This window comes from Poecilia mexicana, unplaced genomic scaffold (assembly GCF_051168715.1).
Source record: "Poecilia mexicana isolate PSO_F unplaced genomic scaffold, ASM5116871v1 scaffold_7, whole genome shotgun sequence".
NCBI classification, from domain to species: Eukaryota; Metazoa; Chordata; class Actinopteri; order Cyprinodontiformes; family Poeciliidae; genus Poecilia; species Poecilia mexicana.
In genome coordinates this window covers 8,546,857-8,562,165 of record NW_028263376.1, presented here as the reverse complement: position 1 = coordinate 8,562,165, position 15,309 = coordinate 8,546,857, and the positions used below count along the sequence as shown (strand labels likewise).

At 36.4% G+C, this 15,309-nt stretch overlaps 2 protein-coding genes across 3 annotated transcripts; one reads left to right on the top strand and one right to left on the bottom strand.

Moving 5' to 3' along the window:
- Nucleotides 1–338: 338 nt before the first annotated feature.
- LOC148158278 (methylated amino-acid transporter SLC25A45-like) lies at nucleotides 339–4,853 on the bottom strand. Its single transcript, XM_088007001.1, has 7 exons — nucleotides 4,769–4,853; nucleotides 4,366–4,504; nucleotides 4,240–4,283; nucleotides 4,089–4,160; nucleotides 3,795–3,983; nucleotides 2,558–2,792; nucleotides 339–1,555 (listed from the first exon to the last, which is right to left on the bottom strand). Exons 2-7 carry the CDS (start codon nucleotides 4,400–4,402, stop codon nucleotides 1,275–1,277), a joined length of 858 nt encoding a protein of 285 aa, XP_087863127.1. The 5' UTR covers nucleotides 4,403–4,504; nucleotides 4,769–4,853; the 3' UTR covers nucleotides 339–1,274.
- Nucleotides 4,854–6,367: 1,514 nt separating this feature from the next.
- Nucleotides 6,368–12,801, top strand: LOC148158277 (mitotic spindle assembly checkpoint protein MAD2B-like). 2 transcript variants are annotated; one of them, XM_088006998.1, is made up of 8 exons: nucleotides 6,368–6,713; nucleotides 7,490–7,596; nucleotides 7,691–7,762; nucleotides 7,832–7,932; nucleotides 8,040–8,134; nucleotides 8,667–8,740; nucleotides 11,961–12,053; nucleotides 12,205–12,801. In XM_088006998.1, the coding sequence occupies exons 1-8, from the start codon at nucleotides 6,674–6,676 to the stop codon at nucleotides 12,241–12,243; spliced, it is 621 nt and encodes a 206-aa protein (XP_087863124.1). In that variant the 5' UTR covers nucleotides 6,368–6,673; the 3' UTR covers nucleotides 12,244–12,801. The 2 variants fall into 2 exon arrangements, with proteins under 2 accessions (XP_087863124.1, XP_087863123.1); XM_088006997.1 differs by having other exon boundaries at nucleotides 6,371–6,713; nucleotides 7,490–7,608.
- Nucleotides 12,802–15,309: the final 2,508 nt, after the last annotated feature.

Genomic DNA, 15,309 nt, shown 5'->3' with positions numbered 1-15,309 from the left:
GTAAGGATAATGACTACATTTTCTTATGTGGGATGTTGATAGTTGCACAAAGTTTCGAGCATAATAAAAAAAAGAATTTTTTGGGAATTAAATGCAATTATTCCATGAAATAAAACGCAAATGGGAGCACAGAATCATATTTTGTGCTCTGTGGTTGATTATATGACCTGAGTAACTTAATCTTTATTTAAAATCTATAGAACTATGGTAAGAGTTTGCAAACAAGCCAACACAGACTTTAGTAAGTAAAAATGCTGCCTGACATATTATCTGAACACATATATGCACGACACACCAAAATAATTCTCTATTTGCAAGGAAAAAAAACCCCACTAATAAAAGTGACCCTTTTAATACAGTTCTTCATTATTTTAGAGAATTACAGTACATACAGCATAAAGTGTATTTGAAAGTTGTGTGCAGAAAAAACACATTTCACATTGGTGACCTGCTTCAAGGCAAATCTCGTCGGCTTTGAAAGTCTAAAACTAGTTAAACACATAAATTTGGATCTTGACAGCTTGTAATAAAACCGTCAGGGTCAGATAACAACACTCACTGCACTTACTATAAGCAAACCAGCAGAATAATTCAAAACATTTCAAATGTTCTAGGATTAGGACTGGCCTAACAGATCACCCAAATCTGCAAGAAGAGTGGAGACCTGTAGCATCTTAGAGGTAGATGTGTGCATACAACATAAATTTTTAAAGGTTCACATTTGTAGCTACCAAAGGACTTGGAAAAGCCAAATAATTCATGTATGTGAATCTAAAAGACGTTTTATATGGTTCTAAACTTGAAGAAATTAAGAACAATAAATGAAACACCGAGTCCAGTCATGTCTGTAAAGTATCTGTGATGATTATGCCCCTGATTTGTACAGTGCACATACTTTGGGATGAAGGGTGTTTGCTACTTTTGCTGTGACGGCTTCGTTTCACTTTTTATTAATACTTAACTATTTAAGCTAAGCGTTAGGTAATAATAGGTTTTAATGTTGAAAATAAGCGTATTTGCACATCCGCAACATGGAAAAGTTTCTACAATAAAAATATTGGATTCTCTGTTGTGTTACTGAGGTATTGAGGGATAGCTAAGCTGCTTAGCTTTGTGTATCGTTTATCAGAGCATACATTATCTCACATTAAGACAAACTTTGGCTGTTTTAGCCTTGATCTGCGTATAATCCAAAGAAATTTGCAAACAGAGATATCAGACGTAGCGTTAACTTTCTCGCATCCTTTGGTGTTCATTTACTGCAAACAGTTTTGTTATTTGCCTGGTGGACAGAAGCTCTTCAGCAGGCTCTCGTAGGTCAGGAAGGTCACGGCGTTGACGGGGAACGCCCTGACGCTGTTCAGCAGGAGGCCTTTGAAGAAGACTCTGACTCCTTCCTCCTTCAGGCTCACCTTTATGCAGTGCAGGACCCCGCTGTACTGCTGACCACCAGCTCCGGACATCTGGAGCCGAGCTTTCACAACGTCCATGGGCGTGGCACACGCCCAGGTCACCACACCTGCCACGCCCCCCGCCATCAGTATGGCAAAGGTACCTGAAGACGTAGGAGACATTAGCATTCTCTTTGGATACCATGGAGATCTTTGATGGTCGGGTGTTTTAAAATTAAATCACCATAAATGCAATTTTCAACATTTCATCACATCACCACCATTAACTTAAAAGGTTTTTCATCTGACGTGATAGACTAACACAATTTATTTGATTTATTTATTCAATTATTTTGAAAATGATCGCAGTATAAAATAACAGATATAAACAAGGAATGCAAAAGACATATTTTTGTACCACAATAATCTTAACATGCTTGAAAAGGAGTAGGAAGAAGTAAAAAAATAAAAATTAATAGCGCCTAAGTGTGAAGTGGAAGGGAAATTTCTAAATTTTGTTCAAACAAAAGTATAGAAAGTTTAGTGTGAAATTCTGTTGGGTCGTTGCTTTGTGTGCACTTCAAAAACACAAAATCTTACCAAGTACATTTTGGTCTGTCTAGTGCAAATATCTTAGTGCAGTTGAAATAAGACAAAACTAACTTACAAGTATCTGTTCAGCAAGATATAAGAGTTGTTTTACGTTAATACTTTCTTAATATGGATGAAAAAGTACTAATTCCAATGGCAGATTATCTCACTTTTAACAGGGAAAAATTTATTGTTTTAAGTGAAATAATCCGCCAGTGGAAGAAGTATTGTCAATATTATAGTAGTACTGCAGTACTATGTCCTACTCACACACCAAAGAAGTCACATAACCTCTGACCTGTAATTTAATAATAACTGACTTTCTGGCCTAACTTTCTACTTTTCTTTGGTAATTTTTGAAAGCCGGCATTGGTCTTGGTTGTTAACTGTCTTAATTGTGCAACATTTGCTCTTGTGGTTGTGTGAGCAGCAAATATGAACCGTATAGGTGTGACTATTTACAAGTATTTTTTATTTTTTTAATTATGATGTATTGAACAGTAATTAGATGACTTTGGCCTTCATCCTAGCATACTCTGAGTCATGGTTTCTTGTGTCAGTGAGCTTAGCCTGACCTGGCTCTTCTCCAGTCTCAGTCAGAGCCTTACGAATGAGCTCATAAGGCAGGAAATAGAGGCCATAGCACGGTACGTCCCTCAGAGCCAGAGCTGCCCCTCCTCTGTAGAGACCCCGGACCCCCTCCTGCTGGAGTATGACTGCCACACAGTGTACGGGTCCACGGTACCGCTCCGCCGTTGTTTGTCCCTGCAGGCGCACCTTCACCAGATCAATCGGGGCACAAACCAGCACCTGGAAGTAAAGGATTTTAAAGGGATAATCCAATCCCAGATGTAATCTGTTGAATGTATTTTTTGGCTCTTTGTCGTTTACTGTCCCATGAGCATCTGCAATGCTTCAGATCACCAAACAAACTTTAATGTCAGTCAAAAAAGAAAATAGTAAGTTATGGTAAGTGAATGCAAAATTTACATTTCAAATGATGATTTTGTGTATTAAGAGGAAGATATTTCCAAACAAATAAGAAAATATAACTTCCCTCTTGTTAAATCAACAATTACATTTGATTCATTTTATCTGACACACCTTTATCACTGTTGGTTTAAAGGGCAATTATATTTTAAAACAGGGCCAGATTGGGTTGGATACCCTTTTACCCTTGTTATTGAAATCCTCCTTTGAGAAAAATGCTTTTTGCGTTTAATCGGGTTATAACTGTGTGTGATATTGAAATTAGTGTAATCATTTGAAAGGATAAATTCTACAAAGCATCAATGCATTTTTATGGCATAAGTATAAAGTCTCTCATTGAAATATTAAAACCAAAACCAGCCAAACACTTCTTGTACTTCTCTTTTTGTTCTTTTTGTCTTCATCTTTCCAAAACTTTACTGTTCTGTTTTGGGCATGTGCTGCCATCTGCAGGCAAATTAAATAAATGATTTATCAACTTATAAATTTTCACTATCTGAAGGCAGGCTTGGTTGAAATAACATCTAATAGATTAAGCATTTGCTTTTTGACTCACACTCCAGATGGGCAGACTTTCTAGCAACTAAAAAATCTGTAAGACATCACTGACTTCTTCTTTCTTACTTAAAATACGTCCTTGATCATATTAAAATTCATGTCACAATGAATATGCTTTTGCTTGTTTTCACACTTTATGTTCTTTAAAAGAACAATCTTCATTCTGAAGCTCAAGCTCAAACAGAATCACAGCTATTTAAATGCGTCTGGGGCTCTGTAAGAAGATGTTTGTGTGAAAACCGATGAGCCGATGAGTGAGTTTACCTGCACGATGCCTGAAAAGCAACCCGCAGTAAAGACTTGCAGTGAAGACACTTGTTTGCAGTGCCTGGCGAGACGGCGATCAGACTGAGAGAGGTAATCTAAAGCGTTACTGTAGGAGCCAAAGACAATGGAGTTGGTGAGGCCAGTGGTCAAAACAGGGAAGGACATGCCCTTGAAGAATCCATGGAACTGATAGAGAAGATACAAAACATTAACATCAACCTCATAATCCTAATTGCAACAGGTCTGTGCTTCATCGAAAATATCAAACAAAACAAAGGATGAGTCACCTACTCCTTCGTTCAAGTACGTCTTAGTGACACAGTCAAATATCCCTTTATACACAGACTTGGCTTGCAGACGCACCTACAGATAAAACATTGTTCCATCATGAGCGTGATTTAGACACAATGACACATTAACAGGTTTCAGAGCTCCAAGTAACCTTAACTGTGTCCAACGGATGTCCCACTGCAATCCCCACTGCACCTGCAAAAGCCAGCAAGGGAGACGTTGTCACATCAGCCATTCAAGCATCCATGCTGCATTTGCTTCACAAGTATTTATCTACCTGAAATGCTCCCAGCTACAAATTCCAGAAATGGCATGACTTCACAATCTGCAAGGAGATCCGGGTATTTGTGCCCTTTCAACGGTTATGCACAGCAATGCATTTACAGCAGCTTATGTGCAAACTCCACCATGGCCAGCTGTTGGATAGTTAATATGTGAAGAAGTAAAAAAAATCTAGGTGAAAAGTGAACATTCTGCCAGTCTGTAGCACTTTTTGCAGTAGATAAGCCTCTCCGAGTTGTAACAAGTGTTAAACCACAAGCATTTTACTTTCATCAGAAGGGTGAGTTTGGTTGGACAGCTTAGGGTTGTACAAAAACAGCAATTCCATATGCAGATTATGTCAATGTGAAACATGGCCGCTAAATAAGAGGGTTGTGAAGTGAGACCACAGTGCTTACCATCTGAAAGTGTCACCTCATTGTCATAACTTCCTGACACATCTGCTTAAAGTAAAGCTCGTCTACATCCTTGCATAGAATTACAGGTTTTCTTTTTTTTGTAGAACAGTCTAATGATACCTAGAACATGTGCAAAACTTGATTTTTGTTTTACTTTATAGATTTACTGCTTTTAAGAAACAGAAGACAAAAACAATAACTGCATTTGCCAGTCATATAATTATATTAGTTTGGATTTGTTTGAAAACAGACGCAATTGCTGAACATTTATCTGGAAGAATATTATTTTAAAATGGCAATAAATGTTATTTTCCACACTTTATTCTTCACATATGAAAAGCAAAATGCATGTTGCCATGCAATACGAATATCTTGCATCTGTTTCCAGACTTTGCCACATTACAACCACAACCTCCAATATGCTTAGTGGAATTTTAGAAACAATACAAAGCACGGTGGAAAATGTGAAGGGGAAGAAAAAATATGAAGGGTCTCTTTATGAAGCTGTTTATTCACTAATGTTTTCTGGCAAACCTCTGATATTGCCACAGAATAGCTGCACCAGCTGTATAGAGATTGTGGCTGTAATATTAATAAGATATGGGAAAAAAATAAAGTGTAGGAATCATTTTACACATCTTAAACTGCATGTTAAATAATTATACATTTTTGCACAGAAATTGGAAGTACAAAAAAATCAGCTAATATAAAAGACCAGAAAGGAAAATAAAAAATGCCAAAAGAAGTTTTGTCTCATCCAAATGACATGAGCAATGAGAATGAAGTAGCTGTCAAGAATTTGTTCAATATGTTAATTTATTTATTTTTTCTTTTCTTGCTGAAGTAATCCATTCCATTGTCATACCCACTTGTCCATGCAGGGTCACAGGGAAGATCCAGCCGGTATGGACTAGAGGTGGGGTACAGCCCTGACAGGTCACTAGTCCATCACAGGGCAAAGCAGAGGCACACAAGGCGTGTGTGTCCATAGTCCTTTAGACACACAGCTGAAATTTCATTCTATTAATTAAAGGGAAATGCACGTGAATTACTTTTTTTTAAAAGAAGTTTTCTGTTAAAGCAAATTTATCCAAATTTCTTTGAAACCGAACTGATCTGTTCCCCTATTGCCCAGCTTAATGGCAGAATGCAACGTTTTCTAAACTTTAAGAGATTTCCCCCAAATTTAAATTTAAAAATACGTAATACATCTGGAAGAACGGAGTTTAACAAAACCAACCGTGCAAAAGGTTAATTTTACGTCATCATTAGCTTTTGTTTCTTTTTTCATCACTTACTTGTTAAGTATTTCTTACAGTATTGTAAAGTGTGAGACAAGTTTTTTCTTAAGCATATGCACTGACTGACGGCACTTTTTAAATTTCGTTGTTCTTGTGACAATGACAATAAAGATCTATCTATCTATCTATCTATCTATCTATCTATCTATCTATCTATCTATCTATCTATCTATCTATCTATCTATCTATCTATCTATCTATCTATCTATCTATCTATCTATCTATCTATCTATCTATCTATCTATCTATCTATCTATCTATCTATCTATCTATCTATCTATCATTGTTGGACCACTGGGAGCAAGCGAAAACAATACGCTGCGTCATTCACGTGCGTCAAGAGGCTTTGGTATCCTCGGCAACATCACGAAATTAGCCGCTCTTTTGGTTGAGAAGATTATAATATACCAATTTAATTTTGTTTGCGTTGCTGCCACTGTTCTCTGATTATAGAAGGTCATTTTAACTCTTGACATTTCTACCAAACATCGACACAAAAGAGGAATGTTAAGCAACTAGCAGCAAAACGAACACTTTACTGCTTCCCAAGCAGAGCTAGCCGAAGAAACATTTTTCCTCTATTCTCTTTGTTGGGAAATTAACAATGACAACCCTGACAAGACAAGACCTTAACTTTGGACAAGGTAAGACAGTCAAACTAATAAAACTGAGTTGGTTTTCTTTTTTGAAGCTGTGTGCTCCGAGTCCTCGGAAAGCATAGCAGCACGTTTCATAGCTTCTTGTTGTTTTAATAAAGGGCATTCGGACAATATTTGAAAATTGTTAGAGAGATGAAATAAGTGGAAATATATGGTAGATTACTCATTTTGTGGGGTTTTGATTATAAAATAGAACATTAAATTTGTTTTATGGTGCTGGAGTTCATCGTTTAGCTGTTTTATTCTTATTCTAAACAATAAGAACAAGCTACGGATTCACGGCTAGTCAGATATTTTAGCGGGGTTTGATTTTAACATAAAACCCCCAACCCCATAACCCATTTATGGGGTTCAGTCATTTTTCTAAAACCTAAATATTTGAGGCTGGTGTTGTGTAAATAAAACATAAATCTTCACTCCGAATGTGAAAACCTTGTATGCAAACGTCTTGAACTTTTTTTCACCTTTTGTCACATTATAATCACAAACTTCAGCTGTTTTGATTGGATTTCTTTAGAAAAAGTGTGGTTTATGCAAGTGTTTACACTCCTATAGTCTATACTTTGCAGAACCACCCTGTGCTCACGGTGTGCCAAAAGGCAGTTTTAGTTTCCTGCTAAAACGGTTTTATTTATCACTACATGATTTGACTAATGTAACATCATTAAACAACTTCCTGTCGCAGTTTGGTTGATGTGTTTCATCATACTCCCTTAAACAGTGCATAACTGGCCTGATTCAAGGTTATTCCTCTCTTCCAGTGGTTGCTGATATTTTGTGTGAGTTCCTGGAGGTCGCGATTCATCTCATTCTGTACGTGCGTGAAGTCTATCCCTCTGGAATCTTTCAGAAGAGGAAGAAATACAACGTACCAGTGCAGGTAGAGATTTCCAAATTAGTGCATGACATGTCTAAGATGGATCTGCTTGACTGTGTTCTGTTTTTGGCTCAATTATCCTCAGATGTCCTGTCACCCTGAGCTGAATCAGTACATCCAAGACACTTTACATTGTGTGAAGCCACTCATCGAGAAGGTAAGACGAGTTCGGAGCTGACAGGTTTGTTTTTATTCTCGCTGATGGTTTATTATGTTTACGTCACAGAACGATGCAGAGAAGGTGGTCGTGGTCATCATGGACAAAGAGCATCATCCGGTCGAGAGATTTGTGTTTGAGATCTTCCAACCTCCTCTGCTCTCAATCAGGTTTCCATCCTCTTTTTACATCAGCAATACCCAAAAGGCAGCTACCTTTTGTCAAAGTCATTTTAATTGTATTTGTGATCACTAACTGGAGTAATTGATTGGCACAGCTCAGACACTTTGTTGTCACATGTGGAGCAGCTGCTGAGAGCGTTCATCCTGAAGATCAGTGTGTGTGACGCTGTTTTAAACAACAACCCCCCAGGTGAGAGGAGTTATCATTATAACGGTAATAATAATCATAATGTGTTGAACATTGATTTAATAGGTTGATAGTAAGTCTGTTGCAACAAACAATTAATTAATCACATGATAAACCTGGCTTGTTAATTTCCATTCTGATGATGAATATTTTTTGAAGGGCGATTTTGTTGACAGTCATAATCCATTTTATTTATGGTTTTGGTCGTTCTTAGTTTTTATTTCTTTGCTTGTCTTATTTATTCTTTTCAGTTTTATTTTGGATATTTAAAATGTCTTCCAGTTCCAGTCTGGCATGTTCTGTAGAAAATTATTATTATTATTCATTAGCCTATGAGAGGTTAAACTTGTGTTATTATGCTGTTATCAACATTTTAGCTGAAAATGGTCTCAAAGCGACAATATTATCATTCATCACAATCGTTTTTGGGACAATTTATGGTCCAGAAAAATTTGCTGTTGAAATTTGCCAAGTCGACGGCAGTAAAAAGATGTTGAAATGATAAAAAGGGTGAAATGTGTCGTTTCTGTCTCAGGTTGTTCTTTCACAGTCCTTGTGCACACCAGAGATGCTGCTACACGCAACATGGAGAAGGTTCAAGTCATTAAGGTGAGTGTTTTTCAAGACTGTAAAATTATTTATAACCCTATGCCTTTTCACATTTTGTTTACAAGACAACAATCTTCCACACACTGTAATGGATTTTTTTTTATTAAAACATGTCATTTGCATTTATGTTCAGCCCCCCTTATTGTACTGCCCTCCAAAATTAAATGCATTTGTTAATTGTAGGTCAGCCTGTTTTTCCAGAAGTAAACGAGAAAGTGACGCGTTTAGGCAAAGTGATGTTAGAGCAGTAAGTCAGCTTTCTAAAACTTGATTAGCAGAGTTATACAGCAAAGTAGATATAAAGCAAAGCAAACTGTCAGGAAACTCTGGGGGAACGAATATCAGTCATTGGCAAAACTGAAACCAAAGAAAAATAACCAAAGAAATCCCAAAACAAAAAAGAAACAAGTACATAAATAGCATGCTGGTTATCAGTTGTGAAGTATTTATGCATCTTCTACAGTGTTGGTTTACTTTATATTGAGATGTGCGTTACTTTCTTATAGAGTGCATCCAGGAAACATTCACAGCACTTCACTGTGCTGAGAATGTGGAATATGTGAGAATCTGGAATAAGGTTCTCACCTTATTCCAGATTGAATTTAATTCATGTCTTTCCTCAAAATTCTACACAAATACTAAACTATGACAATGTGGAAAAAAGGTGCAGATATGTTTTCAAATTTCTGAAAAATAGGAGAGAGTGATTCATTTAAAACAACTTGAAATATTCTCTGACATAATATGTGGAAAAAGTGAGACGCTGTGAATACTTTCCGGATGCTGAAAAACAGTAACATGCAAATTACTGACAGGTAGATTTTAAAGTACTTTGCAAACACAGTTAAATAAATATGGGTATTGTTTTATTTATTGAACTATTTTCAACAGATTTTTTTTCCATTAATAGTGTGAAATAATCCCTCTTCTCTCAATAATACCCTCTTCAGAACTCACTGTCTCAATAAGGTTAAATGTAATAAATAAGTCATTACAATTTGGGAAATGCTTCTAGTGTGTAACTTACTTATTCTGTCTCTTGTTTTAAAGCAGTGGTCCCCAAACTTTTTCCTGTGAGGGCCACATAACTTTTCCCTTCTCTGGTGGGGGGCCGGAAATTGTTGATGGGGGAGGGGGAGGTGCGTTTCTCGATTGATTTTTACCCAGAAAGCACATAGGCAAAACCATGAGTGAAACGGTCACTGGGACTAACTAGTATATATTCCATTGAGGGAATGTAACTATAACATATTAATTTCTCATATGTTAACATAAAGGCTCGTTTTGAAGTATAAGTTGCTACTTACAGACATTACTTTGAAGAATTCAACCTGGAATGCAGCGTTCATAACCGACATGTGTGTTCATCTGCTCTACCGCTAGCAAACAACCGTACTGATTAAATAACATAAAAGTCAAGCAGTTCCCTAAAAGTCCAACAGATGGCAGCAATGCGCCATGCAAAACAAAACCATAGACATAATATAAAGATAGACGCCTCATGCCCCGCTGTCGCCTATTGTCGCTGACGAGATTTAGGGCGGCCATCTTGGAGCGGTATACCACTCCACTCGGTCCTATGTGTTTAACAGGCACAGTGACGGATCAGCGCATTTAATCGATCATAACACGCTTTTTTGTTACTGGAAACCATATTCAAACATCTATCAAAGCAACATTTATAAACAATTGTATTATTTAAGTATGTTATTTAAGTTATTTAAGTATTTAAATATGCTTAGTGGCTAAAACAATAGAATAGGAATGGAATATTCTGATATTGATGTATAAAGAGCATATTACGAAGCACACAGCCGTTCATAATTTATTTAATAAATTATTTAGTAATATCAATACATATTTAAATAACTATACAACACAAATAAAGATTCATAATGGCACAAATAAATAATTAATACTGAATAATATATATATATATATATATATATATATATTTTTTTTTTTTTTTTTTTTTTTTTTGCCGACTTCTAGCTTCAGAGATTCAGCAGCTGAGATTAAGTCCAAAATCCGATGTGAGATTCATCCGTGCTGCAGTGAATCCGTCTCTCTTTATAGATTTCTCCCTCTTCTTCCTCACATCGTGTCTTTATGAAACTTTCAAAACAAAAACGGAAGATTTGGGATGTATCTTACTAGTGAAAGAATTACATATAAATAATAGTCTTTACCACCTGTGTAAACTTTGCTGGTGAATGTTATAACACATAAGTTTTATAATATGTGTTATATTGTTTCATTTCTAATGCTCTTGTGTCATATAATCTAAGTCAATGTTACAGAATAATTAATATTTTTAGATGTACAGAATCTCAGTTAGCCTTCATAGCGGGGCTGAACCCGTATTACACCAAGCACTGTAGCTAATATTAGCTGGTATCTCGCCGGTGGACATAAATACAGTAAAGTAATATTCTAATATATAATATAATCACAATATATACACAATAATATGTCCATCTTACTTGTGAAATGCTGTCTGTGGAGCCCTCACATCAATAATCCATAGATCCGAACAATAATATCCCTCAGAGCTGAGGCATCGTCTATTGTTTTGATTGAGGAAAGTAGGAGTTTATACCGCTCTAAGATGGCCGCCGTATTTCCTGCGCCGGAGCGGCCAATGCGGCGTCTACCCTTATATTATGTCTATGAACAAAACACCCACAGTTTACAGGACACACTTCCTGGTAAAGAGCCCCCTGGTGGTTGAAGAAAAATCCACATATAAACCGGAAAATACAATAAATCTGAATGCTCTCTGGTATTGTTCAGGGGGCCGGACCAAATGTGGAGGCCCGCGGGCCGTAGTTTGGGGACCCCTGTTTTAAAGTTTCAGTGATTTCTTACTTTTTAGGTTCAGTTTGGTTTATTTTCTTAATCCTTGAAGAAATACACATTTTTTTTAACATTAAACCTAATTCAGTTTAAACTGAATATCTAGTTCAACTTTCCATTTAACTTTCTTTTAATTGCAACAAAATAAGAAGGGAATTTGTTCAGCCCTAGTTCTTCCTGACCTTTGACCTTATCCAAAAATCAAATTTGGACATTTGAGCATGAACTGTGCTGTCAGAAGACATCCCAGTTAAATACATAGAAATTGAAATGTGACAAAACATGAAAAGGTTGACTTTGCTATCAAATGTAAACACAAAACAACCATTTGCATGTGTTCAGCCTCTTGTGTTTACATCTTCAGGACTTTCCATGGATCGTCGCAGACGACCAGGAAGTTCACATGAAGGAGCCGAGACTCATTCCACTGAAGTCCATGACGTCCGACATAGTGAAGGTCAGCTGAAGGAAAAATAAAACCAAAATCAATGTGATGTTTGAACATGTCGAACATTTCCTGCGGAGCTGTTTGGTACAGTGTCTTTCATGTCACGTGTTTAAGCTTCTCTGTTTACTGCTCTTCATATTTGTTTGTTTGGTTGTCACAGATGCAGCTCTATGTGGAGGAGAGAGCCCAGAAAACGTAGCGAGAGACGACAGATCGCGCTGTGAAAAGCTCATCGGTGACAGCTGCACATCATAAGCAGAATATTTATGGAAGCCTGTCGGTGCAAGATGAGTTCATCTGAAAACGTGACATCAGGAAATGTGAAATATACCTCATGGAATATGTCTGAGGTGCTTTCCTTTTGATGCGTCTGGCATGGGGAGTCAGACTGAAACACTGGGATGCCGTTCGCCAAATCCTAAATGAAATATGCTGTTTGGAAAGGTGATATCCTGGTTGAAGTTGTAACTCTAGTGAGAGTACCATTAATACAATTCAAGATGTGTTTATTGTTTTTTTTGTATTTTTTTTGTAAAAGTACTGTTTGGTTCTGTTTCACTGTTTAATGAACAGTTTTTAACTCTGTTGTTCATTAAAAAATTACACCATGAATTTATTATGATTTGAAGTCAATTAACCAGAACTTGGATTAATTGGCTTCAAGAAGTGCCTATGTATTCATGTGTTGCCAAATCATGATGTGTTGAAATTTCATTGTTCTGAAATAATTTGCAATAAAAAAGCATCTTGTTCTTTATTTATGGCAAAGTTCTTGGATAGATCGGTCACCAAGTTATTGGATGAGATCAAACCCTATGAACAATGATCATAGTGGAAATAATCTTTATTTTGTGTAATTTGAAGAAGGTGACGGGGTCCAACTTCTCTGAAGTTATTCTGTTCTATTCCAGCAACAAATATTTTCCCTAATGTTTATTATGATTCACATTAGGGAATCATAATGTCTCTATACCTCACCCTCATAGTTTTTCTTCTCTATTCCTTGGTTTACAGACTCTCAAATCACTGCACATCATTTTATATACCTTCTTAATCCTGTTAAAGGTTGAAGGGAGACTGGAGTCTGTTCCAGAAATCCCAGATTAACAAGTTCAACCATCACAGGTCCAGAAATGGACAAGCATGGAGAAAACACATTCAAAAAAAGCCACAATGTACGTAGCTTATATTGCCATGAATAGTACCAACGTCTGCAGGTTAAATGACTCATTTATAGTTTCCAGTCTTCATTTTTCAGGATTATGCTTTTTTTTTGCCCAACACATCTCATGAATTACTTTTTAAATTTAGGATGTGCAAAGTGTGAATAGATAAGAGTTTTTTTTACAGGATGTTAGACAGATTCTGTTGTCTTTGCATTACAATTATGTTCATTTAAATAAGCTTATAGACTTTTAAATCCATCCTATAAACTGATTCAACAGTATCAGCTTTAATAACTGATTATTAGCACTGAGAGTAAACTGCTATAGTGGTTGTGCTCAGTCAATCAGGGTCACAGCTAGGAACAATGCTGCTATCAAAACTGCTGTTAGACGTTGAGTTTGGTGCAGTTAAAGTAAATTGAACAAAGTTACTGAATCAACTGTTTTCTTCAGTTTCTTCCCCTAAAATGTTTTTACTTGTCCAAATCTACCTATATGCAAGCTGATAACTTAATAATTCTTTATACAAATGTTTTAGTTAAACTTCGTATCTCTAACAGACTGCTCCATGTACATAAAAAATTAATTCACAAGATTGGTGGTTGCTCTGTGTCTGTAATTTAATGCTCTTAATTACTTCTCAGCCATTAGAAAAGACTTGTAGTGCTCATACACAGAAAGTGTAAGCCTGACATAAATATTGTAAATATTGAAGCATCCCTATAAATTGTGTGCAGGCCAAATCAGGGCCAAATCCACACATTATGCTGAGAACATTTGGGAGAGGTGCAGCTAAAAATAAACAACTCATCTTGATAAAAATAGACACGGCTCTGTCCCAAGGCTTGGATGGAAACTTAGACTAAATGATGCAGAGTTTCATATTTTACCCTCAGCTAAAGTTCATCCCAGAGTATTTTATCCCTTCAGCTTTATGTCCCCCACCACACAACCCCTCAGTATTATTGTTTGTTTATTCTCAGTGTGGCATCAATAGATCATTTACAAAAGAATTGCACATTTATTCTTTGGGGACACTTTGCACTCATTGGGCTATTATCTACCAATTATAAAAACTAGGCCTTCAGCTAATTACGTAAAACAAAAGAATGTCAAGTTGAGGAATTGATGCTGTTTTGTCTGTTGAAACTGTCAACAAAAGAGCAACAATGAAAACAGGTTTTACTTTCATCCACAGTGTCTTGAAATACATGAAATTACATCACTGCTGTGCTGCACATCGTACACTTTTCAGTTTTATGGCCGTGGTGTTACTGTGCTTGATTGGCCGGCGTACCAGCCTGACCTAAATCCCATTGAGGATTCAGGAAATATGAAGAGGAAGATGAAAATCACCAGAAACAACAATACAGACGACCTGAAGGCTGCTATCACAACCACATGAGCTTCCTGAACACTTCAGCAGTGCAGCACGTCTACCTGATTCATGCAAAAGATTCAAGTACTGAATGCAAACATAATTACACAAGGAGACACTTTTCACATTTATTTACTAAAAGTCATTTTTATTACTTGTTTGGTTGAATTTTCTTAACTCAATTACCGTAAATACATGCAAATACAAAAGACCTTGACATCATGACATCATGACATACGATGCCAGTCAAGAGATCCCTCAGTCATGGGCAGAGTCAAATGTTGAGCTTTCTATTATTTTATCTAATTTAGTGTTTTTGTAAAAACAGAAGAGGCTCAGCTTGTGATTTAAAATGTGTTTTGAAAGTGAAATTCATTTAATTAATATGTTGCATAAATTTCTATTTCTTTACCACTAATTAAGCTTGTGCTTAGGTGAAAATCTGTATCTTTGGCTGATTTTACTTCCCCAAGCAGTGGTATTCTAGTAAACATATAAGATCAATTTAGAACTATTATAAAAAACTAAAGTACATGAGAGTCTAAAACTTGAAGGTTAGTGAAAATCTAGATTGCACAGCAGTAGTTAGCAAATAATGGCAGAGAATGTGTGCTTCCTGCCTCAGCACAGCTGATAATAACTTATTGGTCATTAACAGGCCTTTACTAATGCCGTAATTATTTCTATCAGGAGAGTTCAGAGCAGAGAGGAGAGAGATTTA

Bases quoted from the DNA above. Each gene is read 5' to 3' on its own strand.
- LOC148158278 (XM_088007001.1), bottom strand. From the start codon at position 4,402: ATGCCATTTCTGGAATTTGTAGCTGGGAGCATTTCAG. The intron at 3,984-4,088 runs GTAGGTGACTCA...CTTCTCTATCAG, and splicing joins AGACGTACTTGAACGAAGGA to TTCCATGGATTCTTCAAGGG. The intron at 1,556-2,557 runs GTCAGGCTAAGC...CTACGTCTTCAG, and splicing joins TGAGACTGGAGAAGAGCCAG to GTACCTTTGCCATACTGATG.
- LOC148158277 (XM_088006997.1), top strand. From the start codon at position 6,674: ATGACAACCCTGACAAGACAAGACCTTAACTTTGGACAAG. The intron at 7,609-7,690 runs GTAGAGATTTCC...AATTATCCTCAG, and splicing joins AATACAACGTACCAGTGCAG to ATGTCCTGTCACCCTGAGCT. The intron at 7,763-7,831 runs GTAAGACGAGTT...TTTACGTCACAG, and splicing joins TGAAGCCACTCATCGAGAAG to AACGATGCAGAGAAGGTGGT.